A 26,252-nucleotide genomic window follows, 5' to 3' on the forward strand; every position below is an offset into this window, starting at 1 on the left:
ACAAGGTAGCTGATGGGAGGTATTATGCAAGACTCATTGTGCCTCTCTTCACTCCTCACCGTCCTGTCCCCACATCCCTGTGCTAAGACATCACATTGCTTTGCCAGAGCATTGCAGCTTGGAGACCATAACAAGGGCAGGATCCCCTACGTGAGCCTTGGAAAGCCTCCAAACCCCTGTGAGCACCAAGGAGCCCCGTGTCCCAGTGATGTCCTGCTACCTCCTTACATGTGGTGCTGTGAGGAGAGGTGAGGAGGAGATGGCAGTAGAAGAGCGAGCAGCAGGCCGGGCTGGGCTGGAGGGAGGCAGGGACCGAGGGCTCTGAGATCCATCGCTGTCACTGCCATGGCTGCTGGGTGGAGTTGGAGGCATCTGCACCAGGTCATCTACTGAGAAATAAGGAGATCAAGTCAATGGCTCTCACATCAGCCTGTTGATAGAGGCATAGGGCCCTGCTGTAACAGAGGACTGAAAGGAGAGGGTGATGAGTTTCACGAGATGGGGTGGGTCAGAGAACCAGGCTGGACTGAGCACTGCCCAAGACAGAAGTGAGACTGACCTCAAATGTGCTAAACTAGGAACTGCAGGAGAGCTGTCAGGGGCTTTGCCAAGACACTGAAGGTATTTACCAAACAATAAGGTACTACAGTTCAACCAAAATTAAGTACAAAGCCCATGATGTTCACAAGTACAGGAAGCTCTGTGAGAGAAAAGCTCTTCCAAAAGCACTGCTGGGCTCACACACTTGCCAGCACACTTGATTCAAAGGGCCTCCGGTCACTCAGTTCATTTCCAAGCACTTGAAAACTGTCCCCACTTTGTACTGGAGAGCCCTGGGGGCCTTAATGGAAGTGGGAATATGCCTAAGGAATGTCTCTCTGCGGTAGTGGGAGTTCCTATAGTGCTTTCATTTGTGCATCGGCAGATTTTCAGATGCTTGGGTTTCTTTCAAATTAAACTGGATCCTGAATTTCCTGACTTTCAGATGGTTATTTTTGGATAACTCTACAGTCTCTCTGAGGATTTTAAAGGCACTCTTGCATATTTCCAACTCTGAAGTAGCCTGTTTTGCCTGGGAGTCCCTGTCTGAACAATTCTGTGTGTGGCTGCTGGTCCAGACACTGATCTGTGTTGGAACTGTTATTCTGTGCCCCAATGCTACCTTGTATGCATGGCTCTGACCTCAGGTGTTGTCTTTTCTCCCTGTATAATAACCACCTATATCTGAGTAATATAGTTGACCAGGAAATTCTATCTTCTTACCTGTAGGTACATTTAGAAACTGGTTCACCTCTTTGGGTTCAGCTTTGATCACAGGTGCTGGAGTCATTTCTATGGGAATCTGTGGAAAAGAAGAAGAAGGAACTTTTGGGCACTGCCACCTCCCCTGCCCAAAAGGCTCCCACCAGTTCTGTTCACAGTCACTGCTCCCCTGCTGCCTGTCCTGCCCCACCTCACAGCTCTGCTCCAAAGCAGCCTCTCACCACACATAAAGGAAACCAAGAGTTCAAACGTAAGCCCCTGAAGTCTCAGTTGCTGGGCACACAGAGTGCAAATACGTTTTGCAGAGGAAGAGGCAGGGGCAGATGGATTTGCTGCCAAGCAATGCACTGAGCTGAGTACCTCCAAAAGGGAGATGACTTTTATCCTTGGCAATTATTTTGATAGACTCAGACAGCGTAATTTAAACCAACCCATGCGTTACCATGCAAAGTCCCTCTTTGATCTGCCTTCATTATAAATGGGAGTATAGAGGTTATACAGAACAGAAACAGAACAATCACCCTGTCTTGCTCACATGATTTTCCCCAGGGGCCACTGGTCAACTGTTTCCAATTGGAGGGGACTGAGAGTTGAATAAAGAATACATTTATTTCCATCTGGGTTATGCTGCCCCTCAGCTCCCTGGCTTGCCAGCCCCCTGCCCACCATAGGCTGGAGTTTTTACACTAAACAGGCACATTTCAAACTCCTTCAGACTGTAAACACAGCTGAGAGAGCACCATGGAATGGCTGCTAAGCACACAGCAGAGCTTTGAGGGCACAGCAAGTTCAAGCTGTGTAAATAATAGAGGAAGTTTGTGCACAGTTTTGGCTGGAAGAACCCATTTGTTTTGGATGGCTGTTTAATGGGAAGATGATCAGTATGAGTGAAAAAAGGAAGTGAACCCCAGAGATGCTCTACTGTTATCTACTGAGCTGCTACAAGATAGGCAAGGTCTGTGTGAGACTAGTCAGACCTTCTCATCCAACACGGCTGGACTCAAGGCCAGCTGAACCGAGCCCTTGACTTACACCCAGATGCCAGTGGCATAACTGTACCTCCTTCAGACAAACAGACTTCTTTAGAACCTAGATATGCCAAGAAGAGTTGACCCCTTGTTTCAAAGAAATAATAACTCCTGCTGCTTCATAGGAAAAAGCAAGCAGGACCTGGATGGGACCTCCATTTCCAGTTAGCAGTTACAAAAAGCGAGAGGCCAAGTGACAAGTCCAAAGCCATGAAAAAGACAGTAGTGGAGGAGGGGTCTATACTCAGGAATAGTGGGGTCACTGGCACCACATTAAATTACACTGTTTTCTGGAAAATGAAAATAAGCCAAGAGTGGTTATAGAAATACTGGGAGATTGGAGGGGACAGATCTCCATCAGGTGCAAGCTTAAAGCCTTCGGCTTTTTTGCCAAAGACCCAGGCTTATATTTATCCAAGATTGCAAAGCCTCCTGTGCTGGAGAAAATCCTCATTTCACCATTTTCTCTGGAAGGATAAGCTGTCTTGAAGCTTCACTGCAGAAACCAAGAACACAGTTCTAGCCAACATCAGGAATGCTGCTCCTCTGACTGCCATATCAAGAGGAGAATGACAAATTATGCAGTATCTGGGCTTTGTATCACCTTCTCCTCTTTGTCCAGCAGCTAAATCACCTTGCAGGACCCTGCAGTCACATGGCTGGGTCTGTATCACCAAGGTTGCCACTGCGTGAGAGCCCAGTTTCCCGATGGATCTTAGATGGGCTCACCTCCTCGGGGACTGGCAGTCTCTGCAGAGGGTTGAGGTTCAGCACTGGTATGGAGCTGGCAGCTAGCTGGGACTCAGGCAGGTCTAGAGCCAGGTTCTGTTCCTGTTTCACCATGATGGAGCAGAGCTTGGGCCCCAGCGACCACACTCCATTCTCCAGCTCTGAAACATGCACAACGTGAGAGTCAAATTCTAGCAAGAATAGGCCAAGGAAAAAAGAAAAGCCATGCAGACAGCTTCCCCCTGACTGAGGAGGCTGTCTTTCCAATTTTAGCACTGTCAGAACAGAAGCATATGCAGGCCCACAACACAGAGTACAAAAGGGAGTGAACATCCAGCATGTAGGGAGCAGATAGGACAGAGCTAGAGGAACTGTAACTCTGCTGTGCTCTGATTGTGCTTCCCGAGCTCTGGAGGACAGCTGCAAGGTTTCTTCCCCCAATAATGTCTATGTCTCATCCTTTTGGAGCTTATTTATATTTAGGGCTCAGTGAGAGGATGATGCTGGGCTGTTGCTCCTGAGGCAGCACGGGCAGCATCACAGAGCTGCCAGGTGTGTTACCAAGAGTAGCACCATCTCTGTGCTAGAAAGCTGGTGAGAGGGCAAGCATGATGACAGTAAAAGGCTGACAGTGCTGCTTTGGCCTCCAGATGATGTTGTGCCAAGTACAAGGGCTTTGTTGCCTGACAGAAGGGAGGAAGGCCCATCTCTGTGGAAGGAAGCCCAATGTGGCACCTGCTTTTGAGGCTGCTTCCACAGCTGCTCCCCTCAGTCTCACCTCTGAGACTCCTTCCTTCACCCTCTGCTGCTCAGCGGAACTGCTGCCTGCAGCCGTGCCCTGCTGCCATTGCTGGCAGGGACAAGAAGCAGCAGTGAGGGAAATGGAGTGTCTGAAGAGAACTTGCCCCCTGCCTGCTCTGTCCTGTGCACATCTGGGACATGAGCCTGGCTTGTCACTGGAAGTAGAGATCACAGGAACAGGGATTCAGGCAGCATTGGATAAACTGCAGCTCAGATGAGAAAAAAGACGGCTAGGCAGGAAAGCTACCTGGACTCTGCTCTGAAGTTTTGGTCTTTGCTCTTCAAACACTTTATCCTGCCAAAAAGCTACTCCTGGCAGTCCTACAGCCTGCACCCTCCTTCCTCATCTCCATCCCTTCCCTTTCCCTTTTTATCTGACAACCAGAAACACATTTGGCTTGACACAGGACAGACTATTGCTAAGCGTGTCATTAGATAATGCCTCAGTTGCCTCCATGTGAGGCCATAGTCCAACTCACTCTCTGACCCCTCTGCACTGCTCTCTGCATGCAGCACTCTCAGTCAGACCCAGGGATGTTGCCTAGCTATCTGCTGCCCAGAGCAGCTCTGCAGTGCAGGCCACAGTGCAAAAGATGTCCTGGCAAGAGGAGAGGGGGAGAAAGGTCCTTCTTAGGTCCAGAAAAGCCTGCACAAATAAGAGTACAAGCAAACAGCTGTTCATATGGAGCTGCCATGTGATCTAAACTTACAGGTACCTTAACAACTCAGCCTCTGTTGCCTTTTGGAGAGGTCAGGGCAGAATCCTGCCTCTGAGTTTTGCTTGGACAGAGTGGTGTCAAAGCCTGGGTAAGAATTATATCAGTTAACACAGTGCTGCCCTTGCCAATGGAATATGTTATCTTCCTGTCTTTGGTTTAGCACCTCTTATTTTCTGCCTGGACAAGTATCTCTAGCATATGCTCATTCCTTCCCGCTGCCTCTGTGACTGGACATCTTCAAGCACAGACACAGCTCCTGTGGCTGCTCTGTGTGTGTATCAGCTGTAAGTGCTGCTTTCAGTGCTGCTGGATCACTTCCTAGAGCTTCCCACAATGCAGCAGGGCCAATGTCATCACGCAGCGTCTCAGGCAGGGCTGCACTGCACAGGCAGAACAATGGAGAGGCTTCTGAGCAGACACAGAGTGGATTGAGTTTTCTCTGTCCCGCAAAGGACACCAAACCTGCAGCTGGTAGTGAAGTCCCCTGGTATGCAGACAAACCCCCCTGCATACCCCTAGTATGCAGACAAGCCCTTTCTGATGGAAGGAGGCAAGGTGGTACACAGCCACAAGTGTTTGCATCCAGAAAACGGGGACAGACTTGTGCCTGTCACAGAGATAAGGGACCTTGAGAGATCTTCCAGTCTATCCCACTGGTCTAGGCAAGTTCAACTACACCTGTGTCAGTCCTGACAGATGGTTGTCTGACTTGATCTTACTGCTCTGAAAGGCAATGAAGCACCCACAGTTTCCCCCATTTAAACTTTTCTATGGTTTCACTATGCCCGGTATGGGAACATTTTGCCTTACTATGATTTGAAGCCTTGTCTTCCTCATCCTCCCTTTCTGTTGCAAAGCTCTGCATTTCTCTTTTTCTCAGAGGTGTGGGGCATCTTCTGTGAGAGCTGCTGCTGAAGCAAGGGAGAGCAGACCACCAAGAGCTCTCCCTGATAAGACTGACTCAGTGAGAGAGCATCCCCCAGTGCTGTCAGTCCAGACAGGCCAAAGAACAGACACCCAAATAAGTACGCACTGTCCTCCCATTTCCTGTCTACATTCTGACCCTGCTCTCTTTCCCACCCTCCAAGATTTATCTAGGGAGTGATTGGGTTACAGAATCAGAAACACATAGGCCATTAGAGGGTCAATAAGGGACTGAGGAGGAGGCATTCTTGTGTGAATACATCTGTGTTCTGCTGCCTGAGGGGATGTTTCAAAGGTCTGGCCAGTCTGTAACCACTGCAGATTTCACTATATGCTGATGGATGAGGCATGCCAGGAAGCTCCCCCTCTACTCTAGATACTCTGTACATATTGGGAAGAAGAACAACTGAGAGATATCTGTAGCTGCTCTGGGTTGAGGACGTGAGTCAAAGAGCAATGAGGAGCAGGCCTTGAACAGGAGGGCTGGCACTAGCCCGAGGCTGGTCCAGCTCCTGCTGTTCTGCACAACCCTAGTTCCCCCTGCTCCTGGCATCAAATCACACCCTGCAAAACTGAGGGCTGGTACTGACAACTGAAGCAGCCAGTCCGTATGTACAAACCATCTGGAAAGCAGACTCTGCTGATAAATGGGGTCACAATACACCCAGTGGCTTGCTCTAGCTGACCCATGTTAGTGGGAACCATGTGGGAAGGGGCAGGATTTGGAAGAGTTTGGAGATCTGCAGAAAAGCTGGGAGAAAGCTGATTAATAGCAAGCCTCAGCCAGCTCCAAGCCTAGACAGAGCAGGGGCATTCCTGAGGAGCTCTGCAGACCAAGCAGAGCTTGCTTAAAGAAAAGCCATTCCTGGACAATTAATTTTAAATGAATGTCTAAAAGGACTGAGACTGGATGGAACTGTGCCAAAAGGACTGCACAGTGTTGCAAATACTGGATCTGACTCAGGGCTTCAGTAGAATATGATTCACATCCAATTACAAGCCAAGAAAGCCCTGGAAGATAAGCTGAATTACTGAGCTGAAGGACTGGGTGCACAGACACTCCCATACCTGCCATATTAATATTAGGCCTTACTTCCTGTATAAAGCTGGTCTGCACTCTCAAGAGAGCAAGTGCCAGGTACATCCAAGCTCTCCTGAGTTGAGTGCTGTACACTCTGTGCTGGCCTCTGCTCAAGGGTATCAGTGTCACACTCCATTCACAAGAGTCATAATCTTGCCTTTGAGACACAGCAGCTGAAGAAGGGGCATGTCCAAACACAGAGGAGAGGAGCAGAAGTGGTAATAAGTGTCTCAGAGAGGAGTCCCTGAGGTAGCTTCATGTAGGCAGTCTCAATTTCACAGCTTTCTACAAAATCATCCTTTTTCCTTCTGTCATTCCCAAGTCTCTTCTCCTCCTATTCATTTTCAGGGTCAAAATAAAGATATGTTTATTTGTTCATGCTGGGTTGTTTTTTTTTTTTTTAAGTTGCCCCCTCAAAGACTGTACCGGAGTTAAAGCTAAGGAAGAAGAAATGTAAGTGGAAAGCTTTTTTGATACTAAGGCAGAGCTGCTTGGCCTGCCATAAACCTCTCTCCCAGCACCTTTCTGAGTTGCCCCTAAGGAACGTGGCAGATAGTTGTGCCCTTTGAAGAGACCAAAGAAAAGAGGCAGCAGAGGCGAGCCTCCTCTTCTCCTGCTTTGGCATTTGGACCAGAGAACTGGGATCATTCCTGGCCATCAGAGGGAAGCCTCTGTCCCAGGTCTCACTCTTGCTCAAAGGAATGACTTTCTTCTGTGTATACTGAGCCTGTGCCACTGCTTTTTCAGGCAGCGTGGTGTCCATCAGCTGTTGGGACACCCACACAGTCCCACAAATTACAGGACTCTCTGTAAGGATGGCTCTAAAAATATCCAGCCATCATAAATTATGTTGAAATGAATTGTTTTAAAAATAAGTCTTGAAATTACTGTCCCTCTCTGTCTCCTGCTAAAAGATCTGCTGGTAAAGAAGCCTTCCACATGTAGCAGCACTCATGCTTCCTATGTTCAAGCCAAAACCCTACTGCCTCATGCCAAAATGGAGCTGGATCTAGGGCATCCACACCCAAGTTTGCAGGATCCTAAAAAGACACTGTCTATTGCTTGTCATAAGCTGGCAGCACACCGAACCACAGCCAATTATCATCCTCATAAATAACAGTAAGCCCGGCAAAGGAGCAATATGATTGTCAGAGCACAAAATGGAAGGAAAAAATGTAGGCTGTATTTGACAACTGCAGATCACATTCTTCCCCAGATTAGCCACGCGCAAGCCCAAGGAATAGCCAGTTTGTCCTTATACAGGGAAGCCAGCCAGAGCCTCTGCTAACAGATGTGCCCAAAGTTGTGCAGTGTGCACATCTCATGCTCACCATTAGTATTATCTTCAGTCTTGACAGGCACAAGGGGGCTCTGGGGAGCAGAGTCTCCGCTGAGGGAATAGCTGTGCTCTGCCTGGATGCCTGGAGTGGGTGGATCCAGGTCCATGTCCAGCAATGGGTTCTTCTCAGCCAATACTGGGTCATCAAAGAAACTGCTGAAGAGGTCATTGGAGAAATCCTCCATGTTGTCAGAGAAGTGATCCAGGTTGTCTGAAAAATGCTGAGAACAGACAAAGGGAGAGAGAGCGTTAGTGCCAACTCCAAGGGGGGTCTGAGAGCCTTCCTCTGCACTGAGAGCTGAACCTTAGTGACAACCCTTTTTGGATGGGAAAAAGCACTTCCTATTCCTTGCCTGCATCAGGTAGACAAAAACACCTTTAATTAAGATAGAAAGGGATATGGTGCTGTACATCACTGCTTGTTTATCTATGCCACAAACACTCGTGAAACTTCTATATTCTCTCATCTCTCCCTTTCCCTGTGAGTACCTATCTGCATCTTCCTAGCACCATCTCGCTGTGACAACAAACTGAGTAGAGCACAAGGCAAGAAATTCCTGTGATGACAAAATGCAAGTGTGTCAGAAAATCATGGTCTTCAGTGCCTGTCCTTAGTGACAGACACTTTCTCATGTTCTCTGCCAGCAGCAATAGGCACACTGATGCCCTAGAGAACATCGACCCAGCTGCTGATTTCTATCAGAGAAAAAAAGATCAGTTGGATCAACATAACAGGAAGGCCCCCTGTTGTATTTAATTTCCTCTGGGATTTAACAGCCCCTCTGTGGACCATATGAGGTTGTACTCCAGCCAGATAATGCCTGTGAAATTCGGCTCCCCGATGAAGTTTAAACACTACAGATGGGCTGTTAACAACAAACAATCATTCCACTAATCATTCCAGTAACAGTTAGTAAATCTGGCCGGTTCTGCTGCGGAGCTGGGCTCCTGATGCTACAGCGAACCTGCTTCCTTTGAGGCATATCCTCCTTTTCAGAAGTCAAATCACTAACTTTTCCATTTGCAACAACAAAGCATTGGTTAGGCAGGGAGAAAAATGATGGCTGCCAAACACCAGCTGAAAAATTATCCCATTTGTTGGCAGATTGAGGCTTCTGGCTCGGGGAGAGGAAAGAAAAGACAGATAGATTCAAGTGACTGTATTACACAGACGGAACTGTGTAACTTAAATGAACTGGAGAGAGCTCAGCAGAGTCAGACTGGGTCTGTACCCCAACCCCCTGCCTGGAAAAGCATCTGGGTGGGCAGAAAGGCATTGAAAGCAGTATATTGAAATACCAAGAGCAACAGGGTATGGATAAGAGTGGGACAGAGCACACAGATCCTAGAGGGGAGACACGAATGCCAATGAATTCCAGCGTGAGAGCTGAGCTCAGGAAAGAGCCTGGCTTCCAGAGAAGTTGGCAGTGCATGCAGTCCTTTCTTCCCCCAGTGCTAGGACTGAGGGAGGAGGTGGCCACAGGACCCCGGATGCTGGAGCCTTTAGGTTCCTGCTCCTACAGGAAGGTATATTTGTTTTACCAGAGCACAATAGTTCTGTCAACATTCCACTGGCTGTCAGAGGGTTGGGGTGAGGCTGGGGAGTGAAGTAGGCTCTGGCTGAACAGACCCATGCTTCCAACAAGTAGGGGAGGGAGATGGTGAGCTGCAGCAATCTTGAACATGACAGTGCCTTTCACCCTCCAACATCATCCCTCATCTGCTCAATATAAAACCTCAGATGCTCACAGAGCATGCTGGAAGTGAGGGTGAAATCCCTGCCACTTGCATTCTGCCTGACATGAGGTTTCTCTCCTTTTGCTTCCTCGCCAGTTGTCCTCTGACTGCCTGGAGTGACAGCCCAACACCACTGTCCAAGGCTTCCCTGGAGAGCAGACATGGCACGTGAAAGTAAGGCAGAAAAGGCATGCTCATGCTAAATCCCAGTGTTGAGGCCCTCCCTGGATGTCTGGGCTGAAGTTTTCTCCACTTGTTCCCATAGCAGACGCAGAGTTGGTGGGGTAGCTTGGTAAAATCTACCCATCCATTTCCAAGTTGCCTAGAAGCATTTCTGCACTTGAATCAAGTGACAGAAAACACTTTCCATCTGGGCAGAGCGTAACTTCTTCAGAGGGAGCTGAGGCAGCAGATGGAACTAGGTTAGACAGTTATCTAAAACCACTGGAAAACCAGGTTTTGTCCTATCCTACAGCATAGAGGGATAAAGACTTTGGAGTCCTGAGAATTAACCCCAGAGAGCGCCTGCTCATGTAACAGCTGTTCTTTGTCTTGTGTTCCCTAAACAACACAAGCAAACACAGGATATGAACATGATAGCCTTACGGAAAGGGCGAGAACATAACCACAGAGAAGTGAAGGGATTCGGAGTTCTGGCACACCATGGCATAGCAGAGCCGGGATACAAAAGGCATTCAAATCATATACTGTTGTGACCATCAAAAGTAGAACCACTGTGTAGCCCTGGAGGAGAAGCAGAGCTGGATGGACAGCTGTGAGGAGAGCTGTCTGCAACTCTGCCATGTGCTTCAAATTTCTTTCACAACTGTGCATTAACAAAGGCAGAGGTGGGAGTGAAGAGAGTCAAGAGAATGCATTTATGCAGTAGTTCCACGGATTATCTTTTAGTGGCATCCCACCCACACTTAGAACAACGAACTCTCTCGGTCAGTCAACAATCTTTCCATTGTAGGACAAACCTACCTGGAGGGAAGAGGCGGAGATGGGCCTCTGGCTATACTCCTAAACAAAAAAAATCACCCCAGCAGCTGCTGAGGAGTGAGAGATGAGTAAGGAGTGCAAGGGATCAAGCATCAGAGCCTTAACACAGGCACCAACATCGGCGGGAGTAATTACAGGGTTTTTGATTCTTTTTGATATCATAGCAGATTTGTTGGAGGGCCTCACTGCTTGGAAGCGAGGAGGAAGGCAACACTGTTCTCCAAAAGACACAGGAGTTAGATCTCCAAGAGACCACTCTCTCCCAAGAGACAGAGACCTACTATACAGGACAGGGAAAACATAGGTGATAAAAAAAGGTGATAACGAAACCTGCACCTTCCCTGGGACTCCAGAAATGTTGGGGCACCTACCCCCCTCTGGGCCCCTGGGTCTTATCCTCCATCACAATTAAATACTGGCAAAGCTTTCTCACCAAAGCAGCCCCATTTCATTTCTCATCACTCACACATATACCAGTCCAGCATCTCCAAACGCAGATGATGGAGAGAAGGATGACAGCCTATGAGACTGGGAATAACTATGTTTAGTATCAAAGGGGGCACCAAGAATCCAACACCTTCAAGGAGCGATAGCACCTAGAGCTGACGCAGAGCTGGAGATTGCTATTTTACTCAAAGAAGGTGGCAAGAACCAGAGGAAAGTAGAAGCAGTAAGAGTAAAGCAAACAAATATAATGACACGGCTTTGTAGCTGGCTATATCCACAATGGAAACTACAGGACCAGCAGGAAGCTGTCACCACATCCCAGGAAGACTGCTGGGTCTCTGGGTTGGCTCCGTTCTCTCCTGAATCCAACAGGTATTGTTAATTTTAGATTTCTTATTAGTATAAGGCAGCTGTGCATGCAACCACATGGTAAGAGGAAAAAGAGTCCTCTTGTCTAGATTCAACTGTGATGGGTACAGTGAGGAGCAGCCCAGAGTTTATTTTGGATAGATGCCATCAAAACCACTGCTAATTAGCTCAGTTTGAGCCTGCTAACCCAGAAGAGGCAAACTCTGTCCCACCCTGCCTCATTTTCGGACCTGCACTTATCTGGCAAAACTCAGGCTTCAGCCATACTCTTCCTTTGCACGTGTGAGAGAGAAGGCTTCAAGAAACTGCATGTCCCAGGGTATGGTGTCTCACGGCTGTGCAGATCATGGCAGAGCACGAGCTTCTGAGCAATACACAGAAGCACACTGACCAAATGGATTAGTAGCTTTATCCTGGCTGGAAGGTCACATGCCAAAAGAAGGTGCTGGGTGCCCTTCCCACCCAGAGTGGGGCCAGCACAGCTAAAGGCCTTCATGTGCTGCCGCAAAATGACATGACCATGCTAGGCTTTGGGGAGACCTTTGCTAACACAATGGCAACAATGATCTCAGCGGACCAGGGAAGGTCCAAGAAAGAGTCCCCAAAACTCAGACGTGAAGGAAGGTGGGATAGACAGACATACAGGAGCAGAGCAGGCTCATCCTCTCACAGCCTCTTCAAGACCTAAACTCTTTGAGAGCGCCTTCCAGCCAGCTCCCACTCCTCAGAGGACTGGCCAAGACAGTTGTGACAATGAAGGACTCTGCCACTCTATTGAGATTCTCTCGAGTAGATTTTGCACAGATGGGCCTGGCTTTAGTAAAGAGGACCAGTCAACTGGGAAACTTGACCCCTACCATCCTAGCCCAGAGGGAGTGGGTGTGCAGTGTACTGGGGGAAAACAGCTTCCAGATGGGATACGAAGCTCACAGCATAGTCTCATTTTGCATTATTCGCTCCTGTTATCTCCCCCCTCCCTTTCACACCCTCCTTCCTGCTCCTTCTAACTATGCTCCAAAGCCAAGAAATAGCACGAGATGTGTTTCCAAAGCTGTATTACCAGTGAGCGGTCAGGGAGGGGGCAGCCAAGGGACAGAAATGCAATGGTGAGGATGTGCTGGATTTCTGATCCAAGCCTGATTTCTGGCTGCCCATCCCCCCCCCCCCCCCCCCCCCCCAGTTCTAGGAGGACAGGGAGGCAGCGCCCAAAGAGGATTAGCCAGTGTGCACAAGTATGGAGAGGCAATGGCCATCACATCTCTAGGCCCAACAGAGAGCCTTAAGCTGTTATGGTGCACAGGAGAATCTGCTCAAGCTGAGGCCACCTCAGCTATGGGGAGAAAGTAAGAATCTGTCAGCTGCTGGCTCCTGCTCCCTCCCACTCTGGGTGATTGACACAGGCACTGACTCTTCCAAACATATTTCCACCACATGTTTTCATCCTGACCTCATGCTTAGGGTTGTCTAAATAGCACACTGTATGTGCGTGCGTGCACTTCTCATTCGAACACCCTTTCCTGTTGTACAACAGTTATCTTGGGAGCTAATATAAAGCATCCAGACATCCAAATGCAAGCTCTACATTTCTCCCCACCCAGACCTGGTGTTAGACCTCTGGAGGCCCCAAGCAGAGACTGAGGCACTAAGCCTTCTCCCCTGCCTGGTTGTGCATGGGATGCCTTAAGGTGTCACTCTTGTAGCCCAGGGGCACCGTGCATGGCTGAGGAGGGGATGATTTCCTCTCCCTGCATCCAGTTCTCCATAGTCATCCTGGCTGCATCTGTCCCTCCTTTTCCTTTTCATGCTTCCATCTTTTGACTGTGACTTTTCCTTTCCCACCTCCAGCTGAGTTGTTTGGAGACAGTCTCTCTTCAGGATCAGCCTGGTTCTCACAGCCTCTCTGGTCCCACCACAACAGTCTCACTCCAAAGAGAAAGCAGCGAGGAGCTAATCCAGCTGGGCAGCAGCCCAGGCCCAGGAGACCAAAGGCCTTTGCAGGTTGGAGGTTCTGTTCATGCTGGCAGGCAGTGAAGATGGGGAGTGGATTCTTCTGAGTTTTCTCTTTTCTTTTTGAAAGTATTTTTCCTCTTCGCTTGCCAAGATAAATCTCCTGTCCCAGCTGTGACATCTGCATTTCCCTTCTCTGCTTTCACTAAGGAATGAAGCCCCCTGCACTCCAGCTGCAGAGCCGAGGTTTTCTTTACATTCCAGGAAAGAAGAGCCCATACACTCCAGACAGTCCTTCTGCTCTCTTTAAAATGCAGAGAATTTTAGACCTTATGAAAGTGAAGTTCTCAACAATGTTAACAAGATTCAGGCAGGATGGACAGATGCTGTGCACACTTCTCCACACAGTCCAGTTGGTGCATGTGCACCCCGAGGCGCTCAAGTGATCACTCAGTCACCTCTTGGCTCTCTCAGACCCCTCTGGTACCCCTCTATTCTGACCTGTATTGCTCCTGGTCTCTCCCCCATGTACCACTGCTCCCTGCTGCTCCATGCCTGGTCTGCCCAGGTCCCCGATCTGCCTGGACAACTTGCCATTGACCTGCTACCCCCTCGCTGTTCTTGCTTCTCTGTATGCCATGGCTGAAGCACCAAAGGCCAAACTGTCTGTGGACTCCATTGCCATTTTTCTCCAGCAGCAGGACAGCACTCGGACCAGCAGCACCCCTCAGTTTTCCCAGAGGCTATGGCAATGCCCAAGTCACCTGATTACCTTCAGCATAACAACTTTGGACTGCATAGTGGACCAAACCGAACCTGATTTAGAACCAGGCCCAGAATTTGCTGCTGTTCTGTAGAATCAGAGAGTCACAGAATTGGTTAGGTTGGAAAAGACCTCTGAGATCATCAAGTCCAACCTATGACCAAACACCATCATGTGTGCACATGTAATCACCACTAAGTGCCACGTCCAGTCTTTCTTTAAACATCTATAGGGACAGTGATTCCACCATCTCCCTGGGCAGTCCATTCCAATGTCTAATCACCCTTTCCCTGAAGAAATTCTTTCTAATGTCCAACCTATACCTGCAGCTTAAGACTATGTCCTCTCGTCTCGCTAGTTGCCTGGGAAAAGGGGCCGACCCTCACTCAGCTACAACTCCCTTTCAGGTAGTCGTAGAGAGCGATAAGCTCTCCCCGGAGCCTCCTCTCGTCCCTGTAAGGCTCAAGCACAGCTCGCTGAAGAAACCTCCTTCCACCGCGCATCCGTGCCAAGGGCCTGGATTTACAATTTCCAGCGCTAGGCGCCACAGGACCTAGGAGGGACCGACGGCGGCTCAAGGCACACTCAGGGCAGTGCGACTGCGGGCGCGGCGCGCAGGGCTCGAGTGCCGCGGCCCCTCACGGGCCGGGCGGGCCGGCCCGAACCCCACCCCCGCCGAGTAACGGTCGCCGCGGCGCGCTTCCAACGGCCCGCAGCGGCGGCCGCCCATTGGCCGGCGCCGCCGAGCGGCGGCCAATGGGAGGCGGCTGCCAGGGACGCGCGGCGGGCGCGAGGAGTGCAGGGTTAGGACGGAGCGGCGCGGGCCGCTCCTTCTCCTGCCGGGATCCTCGGGGAGCGCCCCAGGGAGCACCGTCCCGGCCCCTCTGCAGGCACCCTCCGCCACATACGACTCACACGGTTTGCTGTGACCTTCCTGGCAAGCAGGAAGGTTTCCTGGGTTTTCCCCCTCCTCCCTTAGAACCCTGGCAGGGGGGACAAAGCCATCAGCTGGTGGAGTGGGTGATGTTGTTAAGAGCATGGGCACAACACAGACCCTCTCGAAATTCCGTGGCTGAGATTGCAGCTGTGTAATACTCAGCTCAGCGTTTACAAGCCTGCAGTTCATTGGGAACGAATCGAGAGGCACCAGCTCAGGGAGAGAGGGCGAGTTAAGTATTTCACTTCAATTTTTTTTTTTTTTTTTTTGCTCCTGTAAGAATAAAAAGAAGGGAGGAAAGGTATGTGGGAAGTTGAAATCTGCTCGCCTGTGACTGGCTTTCCCAGCAGAACCAATGGATGCACTCTGAGTGCTGCTGCAGTCACGGACACTGGTGTCCCCACATCTGGCTCTAGTGTGCTCAGCGTAAATAGGATTAGCAGCCGGCATGGGCAGTAGCGATGTGGGAGAGATTGGAAACGCCCTGCAAGAGGAATGACTGGAGCAAGGCAGAACTCAGGTCGAGGTGAATCAAAAGGCGAGTGGCACTGCAGTGTGGCCACAGTGATGTGGCCATCTGTGTGCCCTCCAACCACCTGCGGGTGCTAGGGAGCAGGGGGAGATGGCACCGCCCCTTGGCAAAACGGGCTCCACTGGCCTGGGATGGAAAGCAGTTACATAGTTTGCCTGTTGCATGAGACTTGCTGAATCTGTAGAGACAGGAGCACCCCTCCTCCCAGAGCAGCAGCACCCTGGAGGATAATGAGGAATGCCTCTGCTTTTCAGAGTGATTTTACTGTCTGTATGCTACATATGAAATGAACATCTCAAATTTCCTTTGGCTTACAACTGCCTTGCAGCTGACTGATAAAAAAAAATTTAGAGCAGGACTTAAACTATGCGCAGAAATGGACACAACCCTCTCGGTATGAAACATTTAGATCAGCTGCTCCTATCCCTCGTGGCAGAAGATTTGTGGTGTATTTCTAGGAGTCTGTGAAAGGTAAATAAAAAGTTTGTCCTTCAAGGCTTTTCTTGAACTTGGAGAACTGAAGACACCTGCTTGCTACAAAACAAAGTCGCCTTTATTTCTGAGCCATCACGGTGGCAGATGGGCCGTGTTCAAATAGAGTTGCGTAGGAGTTGTTCTCCATGGGAATGCAGGTACCTCTGGGCAAGCTGGCAGGGGTCTCTTCCTCTTCTTTGCTCCTTCCCAAGCCAAGGTCAGTACAGTCTCCAGGCAGAGACTTCACACGAGCAGTAGCTCTTGGAGAGAGAAGCTGTATTGTCATCTCTGCTCTCTTGGCTGAATTGGTGCTTTGTGTTAACATGGCGGCCTCAGCTGCATTTGCAGCAGGCTCCCGGGGACACCCTAACTCCACACCATGATGTGGGGCTTTCACCTGCTGTAGCATCTTGGGGAGGGAGTTCATGTGAACTTTATGTCCTTATGAGTGAAAATACAATCCATCATTTTTGGGAGGGCCCTATCTGCTACATTATCCTGATCCACCTTCATCCAGGTGTGCCCTTTGTAGAGCCCAAACACATCCACCCCTTCTCAGTCCCCCAGAGGCACAGCAGCGAGAACACAACTGGGTGTCCATAGCCATGCCTGTAGGTGTGCAGCACCCCTGTACAACCCCGCATCTCTGGCCCAGCCCTGCAAATCTAGAGGCAAATCTACCCTGGAAAAGACTACATGGATTTAACTGTGTGTGGCATGTCTGCTGGGCAGTTTAAGGAACGATTCTGCTTAATGGTGAGGGATATGTGGTGCAATGAAAGGCAGCAGGCAGGGCAAATAAAAGAAAATATTGGTTTACTCTGCATGACTTTCTGTGAACAATCCTGCCATGCTGACATGAAGCTGGGTCACAGTATCACCAAAAGACATGAAATGCAGCATGAATGTTCAATACAATTAAAAACAGAGAGGTGCAACTGCTCAAGCTGGGCATCAGTCAGTGGGATGGGAGTGTTTATTCAATAATTCAATGTTTATTCAATAATTCAATGTTTATTCAATAACAAAAATAAATTAGAATAAATGCCACTCAACCATTGCCTCCATCTTTCTTGGAAGCTTCTGGCCCTGCCCAGTATGAAGCTGAAGTTGCCAGAGTTGGCAAATCTCTGCTCTTACACAGCCTGTCAGCCCCATACCATTGCAGCCTTTTTTCTGCATTTTGCAAGAAATCAACAAAAAAGGCACACTGGGTGATAGAGAAAATGTGCTTTGGGAGATAACCAGAAAAGGAAGAAAGGTTTGTATTATCTTTACAATCATCTTCATTTGTCTACTTGAAACTGTTTAGTGCTCAGAGAGCAAAATCAGAGATAATTCACATTTTGTCCCCTGGCAGGTCCCTGAAGACTCATAAAGAAAAGAAGGCCTTGGAAGAGGAAGATAGTTGTACTCTGTTCAAATCCAAAAGCTGAGGCATGCAGCTAATACCAAACATTACTGGTGGCTTTCATTCCTTGGGCCTTTGTAAAGGGCAATTACAGAGCAACTAAATATGGACTAGCTGATTTGTGACTCAAGGATGTGAGGGATTTTCACACAAAATCTTGAGAGAGCAAGAGCTGGGATTGTCTTCAGTGGCCAGGCTGGGTTTTGCAAGCAGCAGACTGAATGGGGTCCCGCCCCAGGACAGTTTTCAAAGCAATTCAACTTGGAATGCAGATTTCTGACCTGCTGCCAATATCCCAGTGGAAAATCTGTGCCCTGAGCAGTAGATAGGAAATTAAACTTCAGCTTCAGTGCTGAGGGTATCATTTTCACCGTAGCAGTGGAGCTGTAGAAACCAGAGTCTGGAGAATGGGGAAATCCTTCCTAGCCCACAAAGGGCAGTAGCACCTCTAAGTCCATTCGTCAATACTGGGGCATCCTGGATTAACACCATCCTGGGGTAGAACGAAGGTGTGATGTTGGTGAACCAGGGGGTCAAAGCCCTTTATTTCCAAAGATGAGGATGGATATCTGACTGGTCAGAGGTTAGGCAGTCACTTCAACCACAGGATGAAAACCATGGCTGAATGAGGAAGGAAGTCTGTGAAAACCCTTTCACAACACCTGGCTCTCGAGCTACACCCTCTTCAAGCTGGACTTTTTCAAGGCCCAGCATCCAAGTACCCTGTAGCTGTTCAAAAGAAGCAGAAACGTGGAGATGCATAGTATCATGTACTCAAGCTTCTGAGAAGAAAAGATCCCATGTTCCTTTGAAGACAGGAAACCTATTATGCCCTAAATTCCTGCCGTGAAAGCTCCTATGTCTGAGATCAAGACATCTGCACCCCAGCATTGGAGTGGTGTCTGCAGAAGCTGGTGGATTTGTGAACTCATTTTCTGGACGTCCTTGGAGCAGCACAAGGAGATGATGTATGGTTTCATAGGTTTTAGGGCCTATAGGAACCAGTCTGGTAATCAAATATGGTTCTTTACAGAGCTGAGTGCAGGAGCTACATTTATTTCTCCTGCTTCAAACTCATCATCTGCAACTGATCACAGTTTAATGCCTCCAGATAAATCAACTCCTTAAAAAAAAAACAAAACTAACCAACTGTTGTAGAAGCTAAATGCAGTCACCAAACATATGAGTCATTGCAAAGAGGGACTCTCTAGCTTAAGTGTCCAAAGTGTTTTCTCAGGCTTTTTGCTCTTAGATAAAAAAGTCCTTACTACCAGAGATCTTCCTGAGAACAAATCCAAGTCACCTTTTAATCTGTGGAGTGTGTGGTATGGCATGAACACCCTGCCAGGTTATTCTGCAGACAGCAGAAACAGCATTGGTCACACTGCAGGCAGGAAAACTTGACTTGATGACAAGTGGTAGTCACGTAACCCCACGTTAGCAGCAGATTCAAAGATTAAATTATCTTTCTGTGTAATTAATTGCTAGATTTTAACAGAATCAATTCACAGGGGGAAGGGAGTGATTTCTGTGGCAGAAGAAGTTACAGCCCTGCCACGGTGGCCAGTGCAAAGTGTGAGACTTAGAAAATCAAGATAAAATCTATAGTGGTTTGGCTTCTGGACATCCTTTCAGACATGGCCTTATTTTGTAGGTATATAATCCAGGACCAAAAGCAACAATAACTGTCGTGTGGATAACATAACAGCATCCCTCATGGTTTGATGTACAACAAAAGAGAAGAAGCATCAGTGAGAACATCCCTTTCTGTCCCTTAACCCCAATGCTAAGTGAATTTTCCCAAGTATGGTGTTTTCCATATGGAGGAAACCCTTCACAAGTGCCCAGTGTGTGTCCCAGCACAGATGCAGCCAGCCCTCTGTTCCTCCCTGGATGCTTACAGCACCAGGCGTTCTCATGCCAACCTCTTCCCTCATGCCTCTCCTGCCTGATTCTCCCCTGCTGCACTCTTCTTTTGCTGCCTTCTTGTCTCCTCTCTCCGAAATGGTGCACACATTTGGCTTGCCTTCATTGTGTGATAAATCTCACCCTGCATCTTGGGTTCATTTTCTGAAAGTTTTGAATGGTGTCTTGGAAATGCTGTTGGACAATAGGAGCTCTTTGAACCCTGGCCAGCTGGACGGGACTCCTTGCGTTGCAGCTGACATGCAGGCTTTGGCTGTCTTTCTCGACTCTTTCCTCTCTTCTCTTTTCTTTACAGCATTTGAATTGTCCTCAAACTTCATTTTTGGATTGGGCAGTGCATTTCTGAATCTTTTCATCATTATATTATTATTAATTGTGGTCATGACTATTTCTCCTTCTGCTGGCACTCCTGGGTGTATCTCTCCTCTCTCACTTAATATCTTGGGTAAGACTACCTTGGCCACAACCCACTCAAGCAGTGACTCAGAATCCCTGGCCCTCTCCCAGGAGAGATGCAAAAGTTTTGCCAATTGGTTTAAAATGAGGCCATCGTTTTCCAGAGCTACTCTTGCACTCAGCAGAGCTGAGTCGGGTGGAAAAGCTCAGCTCTGTGGTTCCAGGGAGTCCATTGCTGGTGGACAGGCAGTCCCTGGGGTATTATGAAAGCAGAGCCCTGCTCCCTTTGGGTGCAACCAGGACAACTTCTGAGCCAGGCAGTAGGATTCTCCACTGAAAATAATTTTGCTCCCTAGGGGTCACTGCACTAAAATTCCCCATTCCCAAGTCTATGGAGGAAACAAAGCTAAGGGAGGCATGTGGGCAGGATGTGAGGGAGGGAGGACTGTGTGCTCATGTCAAACTGTTTCCTAATGCACCATGATACATTACACACAGCTACCCACATCTCTTGAGGCAGAGTGAAGAATAGCATAGTCTGAAGTAGTCCGCTCGTATCTCTGGGTTTGAGATTTGCTTGCAGCAGTGGTATGCCATAGAGAAACCCCATCTTCATCCTCCAAGCCTCTCAGTTTTTCCCAGCCATGCAGGAGCTTGGGAATTGCTCTGATTCTAAAGGCAGGAGGGGACCTACGGCTCAACTGTTTGCCCCTCCACATACTGAGTTTATGTAGTGAAGAAGGCTGCTTTACTACTGTGTAGCTCCTGTAACTTAGACACCTTCAAACAGTGTACTCTTATGGAGGTGTACATGCAAACCTTTATTTTGTGTGCTGGGAAGGACTCAAGAAAAAAAGAGATGGCTGGTCTTGGTCAGGCATGGCTGTCTCCCACAGACTGTAGAGAGAACCCAAGTCTGAATCCTTCCCACTAGACTGTACCTAGCTCCTGGAAATGGCACATAGTGATGGAGGGAAGGAGACCACAGGCCTTCACTACCAAGGGTGGGCGTATGACAGTGTCAGATCACATCCTTCCCACGTGCTGGGAAGCCCACCTGCTTCACAGGGCAGCTGAGAGCCCTGGTGCTCTCTTGTGCTGGCAATTGCAAGGGAGAGAAACTGAGATTATCCGTTGCTTTTTACTCACCTCTACCAGTGGGAGGAATAGGTCTTGGGTCAAATAAAATTCTCTTTCCTCCTGTTCAACTGCAAGACCCAGCAGGGCAGGGAAGCCCACAAGCATCCAGGAATGGCGGTCCTGCCAGCCCTCTCTGTGCTGGTGTTGAAGGCTGAGCAGACTCCTGAGCTCAGCTGCAGCAGCCCAAGCAGTAGCAGAGGCGTCACACTCTCTCCAGCTGCAGCATGGTGCAAAGCACAGCTGGTTGCCCGTGCGGAGCTGCCTCTCCCTGGCTGGCAGGCTGGCTGCAGCTGGCCTCTGCTCCCGCCGGCGGGGTGGCACTGCTGCTTCTGCTTTAGGAATGCAAACCGCCCGAGTGCTCTTGAGGAGTGGCCAGGAAAAGTCCACAAATAGCAACAGGAAATCAAAATGCCCGCTCCAGACATGCACTAGATACGAGGCCATCCAGCACAAGGAGAAAAATCAAATGCTGGACAATGTTGATTACATCATGCTGTGGATAAACCTGCAAGCCTGTCCAGCTGGGGCCATGCCAACAGGTCCAGATGGCTCAGAAATGCTAACTGCATAGCTACCTCTCTCATGTCTTTGCTTTTTCTTTCCTCTTTCTTTCCCTGTTCTCCATCCCTTCTGGCCTCCTTCCCTCTTCCCTTTCCCAAAATAAAAAAATAAATCCTCTGACAACTCTATGTAATTCAGTTTCATCAAATGTTAGAAAGGCATCTGAGACTGGTGGACGGGCAGCTGGTCTGGACACGGGGCTCTGGCACTTACTTGTAGGTATCGAGGCTGCTGGGTGACCTCACCACACTATGTAGCTGCTGGTGTGCCTTCATCTCACCTGGGACTTCAGCTCCTGGCCATAAAGGAGAAGGCTGCCATGGCTGCTCCCCTGGAGCCTGAAGCATGCAGGCAAATGAAGAAATCAGCATTGCTCCTGCTCTGCTGCAGCTCAGCTCAGCTGCTTACAGCTGCCACTGACTGCTTGCTGTGGCTGCAGTTACAAGGGCAGTTCTGCTGTCCTCACTAGCAGCCTCTACCTACCACCCTGGTACTAATTAGTGACACAGGAGAGCAGCACCCTCTGTTCTGTCCCCAGTATTGACCAGAGCAACATGTGCTGCTCCTCAGCTCTCTCCCAGAATGATAAAAACAGGGCTCAAAGACATGTAAGAAAAAAGTGAAAAGTGTGTGCTTTGCCGGCTCTGAAAAAGGGCTGCAGGCCATTTGCTCATTACTTACTGCTAATCCAGCTGCTGGACTGCTTCCAATTATATTTGACAAAACTTGAAGAGGAGGAGAAGCATCAGAGAATGGAAAAGCAATCTCTATATCACTCTTCCCAATGGATGATGGTGATTCTCATTTTACAACAAGTCTGGCAGACTTACTGCGAGGAAAAGGCATCTCCAAAGGAAAGGAGAGTGCAAAACAATGCGCTGAGAAGCAGGAGAGATGACATGGGTTTTGAATGACCTTCTAGGGGACTGATAAAGCCATGACGCTCTGGTATTTTTAGCTTGTTACCTCCTTCTCATTTACAAACCAGGGGAGACATATTCTGGGAGCCTGGGAACTCAGCCCTGGCCTGACCATGCAGCAGGTTTGGGCAGAAATGTAACAGGGTGCCCTCAGCAAGTTGCATCAAACCCAGGGAGAAGTTAGGTTTTGTGACTGAGCCAGGATCTGGTTGTGCAGTGGAGGATGAGGTATGAGTACAGCCCATTCACTGGATTTATAAAGCACAAATTGTTTGGTTTTCAGTAAGGCCCAAAGAGGTCAGGCCAAGAGCATGGGCCAAGTACTTTAGTTTAAATCCTGATGCTGAGCAACACAGTCACAGACCAACACAGAAAGATTACCCTGGATTAGCTTAAAGTATCTGAGGTCAGAATCAGACACATGCAGTCCACAGGGATAAGGAACAGGAGAGGGGTGAAGGATAGCTGGGAGATCACTGGAGAATAGATCAGCCGAACTGAAAATGTTGCTAATGTCATGTATAGCTGCAAAGACATTCAAAGAGACTCCAACAAGGGAAGTAAGGTTACAGCTCCTATGGACCTTTCCTGGCAGATATTTACTAGCAAAACCCCACCCCAGTCTAACTTTTCATTCATCTGCTTCACCCATTGATGACACTGTCCCATGTCAGTAAGAACACGTGTAGTTCTTTATAACAAGCAAAAGCTGTACCTCTGCAAGCAACACCCTGAGGATCACACACTAAGTAAGTAGCAGAGCCAGGACTAAGATACAGTTCTCCCATTCCCGACAACCTCACTGCACTACTCATCATACAGAGAAAAAAAACACAACAAAAACAAACCTAACATCATTCAACTGGCAATTCAGTATTTGTGGCTCAACAGCACCTCATCAACTCTCAGAGTTTGCCACATTTGCTTGCAAAGAAGAGCCAGATTTCCAGCACTCCCTGGGCAAAGAGCTTCCAGCTCAAGAGACTGAAAAGTCTTTGAAAGAAACCTTCCATCAACAGCCTTTACAAATGTCAGAGCTGGTTTCCTCCTCCCTGAGCTGCCTGGCTTGCAGTTCCTCCCCCAGGGCAGCAGTGAGCTCAGCCAAAAGCACCTGCCCAGCTCCTTCCTTCAACTGTCATGGGTTTACTGGAGTAATTTAACATTAAGCTGTTATGACATGCAAAAATTAACTACTGAGGCTATGGACCTGGGTCCTCTTCTTCATCCTGGTCTCCCCCTGCCTCAGCTACCTCTTCTGGAGGGGAAAGTTCTCCTCACAGGAGCGAGAGGACTGCAAATATTGCAGACACAGGAGCAGATTCTCATGGTAGACTCCCTGCACTTCGAATAGCAGAGATGTGTTATTCTTGATCTGCAGTGCTTCCCTCTGGACATGCCCTGCCATCAAGAGGAGAAGCCAGTGGCCCCATGACACTGGTGGGGAGCTCAGCACGAGGGAAGCTGTTTGGACATCAAAGAAAGCTCACCTCTAGCAGGGATGCTGACAATCCAGTATGACTGTCCAAAAACAATGTAGTATCCAGCTCTCTCTGTAAAATGCTTGATGTCAGGCCCAAGTTGTAGTTCTCCTCCAGCCTCCCAAGGGAGCCCTGATATTCCTGTTGCAGGGGAACTCCTGACACAGATTGCTGAGCTGAAGGTGTTATGTTTTGCATCTATTCTAGGAAAAATGCTAACTGCATTTTGAGCAGGCTTTGCTAATCAGGTCAGCCAGACTGACCTAAGCAAACACTTTTCCTAATCAAGACAAAGTCACAGTGTAAAGAAGCCAAAAGCAACTTTCCTGAGGTAGTCAGGGACGAGTTTCCTCTGGAACAGGATGGACCATGATCATAACGAATGACCTCACATAAGCCATCACCTTTGTGTGCTAGAGATGGTACTAATTACCCCAGTACTGGTTTAAATTACACAATAGTTTCAGGGAGAATAGCCTTGCACAGTACTGTACAGGGAATTTTTGCAGTCTTAGAAAGTGATAAGATAAAATAGGACAAGAAATATAGGAGTGAAACAGTGTGTGGATATGTGCAGTTCCAACCTTCATGAGACCTTGTTCTGGCTAAACGACATGTCAAGATCAGTGTCAAGCATCTATCACTTGGACACTGAACAAACTAGCACAACTCCGCATGATTTCAAAGGCAGATTGCACTGGAAGAATTTAATAAAATAAGAGTAAAAGGAGAAACACAAAGAAAGAGAAAAGAAGATGGGTAAAGAAGTCAGAAAGGGGGTGGAAGAGAGGATAAGGCTGAAGTGTTCAGGTCAATTCAAGGAACTACAGGAAACAAAAACTTTAAATAGTATGATCCTACAGGAAAGCAGAAAAAATTGTTTTCTCGAGCAGCTCTAAGGGATGTTGCAAAACATTCAGGCACCAACCCAAGAAAACACCTAACAACTTACAACACAAGTTGAACTCCAAAGACAGGAAAAAGTAAGAGAAGGGCTCCATGCAAGCACCCACCCTGTCCTAATGCCAGCTTGAAAACAGGATTCATAATTTCAGTCAGAGGATACCAAACACTGCAAGCACAGAAGTCACCTGCTGCAGTGGGACAGAGCCCTGCAGCACAGGGCTCAGCCGAGAAACATGGCTTTGGTTCCACCTTTGTTCTTAGTCCTCATCTCCCACGTGGAGACATGAAGTCCCAGCACTTCAGATGCATTAAGGAGAATACAGTCCCCAGCAGAAAACTGGGATCGGTGGGCTTAGTAATCCCAGGACTGAGATTGGCTTGGAAGTGAGGACTAACACACTTGGCTCCTCCAGCAGACACTTCTCCTAAAGAACAGTGCTGGCCACAAGGTTGCCTGTGAAGTGTAGGTGACTGCACTTGACCTCGCAGCACAGACCTGGATTTTCCCTGGGAAATCTCCCAGTCAAAGAGACAGCTTTTGGCTATTTCTTAGGCACAGCTTCATTGCTGGTGCTCTACCTGCTTCCCTGTAACTCTGAAGCAAGGAGAGTCACCAACTGGCTTTTACGAACCATCTGGTTTCTTGCAGTGGACTGCACAATAGTACAAGGACAGGCTTTAGTGGGTTGACTCATCCTTTCCTTGGAAAGCACTGGTACAAGTCAGTTTTGAGAATCAAATCTTTGCATCAAGCACAACCCTGTCTGTGGTTTGGAGAAGAGGGCCTGCCATGTGGCCATCACAAAGACAACTCCAGAGAGTTAACCCTCTTTGTTTCCTTTAACACTGAAAATCCTTTAAATAGTAAACAAGTAATTACCAAATGCTAATTAAATACTACAGCCTTAAAACCTACAGGGAAGTACTGTCAAAAATGAAGCAAGCACAGAAGTAGATCTTTCTCAGAGGAAACAGGTGTCAGCCTGGCTTTATTTTGAACAGTGCAGCTACACCTGTGGCTATGAAATCCCTACTTCTAAATTCTCCTTTAACGGGCTGCTTCAGGAAAATGCTCTTCTTTCCGAATTTCCTTCTCTACCAGAGACAGCTCTATTCCAGGCTTCAGCAAGACCAGTGCAGCACCAGATGAGACCAGCATAGCATTGGATGAGAGCAGCGCAGCATGGGATGGGACCACTACAGTACCAGATGAGATCCTGGGCAGCAGAAGACACTTTGCATTGATGAACCCAACACATCTCATGGGATTCAGAAGCCAGCACACCCACCATGCTTAGGCATTTGTACTGGTACAGAAGGAGGTCTGATGGGTTTTCTCAGAGGTTTTCTACAGTCTCATCTGTACAAATGAGACCTCAGGTTTCCTCCTCTCTGAAAGGGGTGGTGGCGTTGAATGGCTGC

The 26,252-nt window shown here is 48.5% G+C and overlaps 1 protein-coding gene across 12 annotated transcripts in view; it reads right to left on the bottom strand.

Moving 5' to 3' along the window:
* Positions 1 to 26,252, bottom strand: part of CREB3L1 (cAMP responsive element binding protein 3 like 1) — a 63,732-nt gene that overhangs the window by 13,226 nt on the left and 24,254 nt on the right. For 3 of the 12 annotated variants that reach the window (XM_027887232.1, XM_027887214.1, XM_027887242.1), the window contains 4 exons: positions 7,877 to 8,105; positions 3,021 to 3,181; positions 1,264 to 1,342; positions 229 to 389 (listed from right to left, as the gene is read on the bottom strand). In XM_027887232.1, the coding sequence (XP_027743033.1) occupies positions 229 to 389; positions 1,264 to 1,342; positions 3,021 to 3,181; positions 7,877 to 8,105 (630 nt within the window). Of the gene's footprint in view, positions 1 to 228; positions 390 to 1,263; positions 1,343 to 3,020; positions 3,182 to 7,876; positions 8,106 to 12,886; positions 14,339 to 14,635; positions 14,806 to 26,252 lie in introns of those variants that run through there. The other 9 variants (XM_027887221.1, XM_027887252.1, XM_027887269.1 and 6 more) reach the window with 8 other exon arrangements.

Source organism: Empidonax traillii, unplaced genomic scaffold (genome assembly GCF_003031625.1).
Source record: "Empidonax traillii isolate 1590-97213 ecotype Southwest subspecies unplaced genomic scaffold, ASM303162v1 scaffold11:size2795301, whole genome shotgun sequence".
Taxonomy (NCBI): Eukaryota; Metazoa; Chordata; class Aves; order Passeriformes; family Tyrannidae; genus Empidonax; species Empidonax traillii.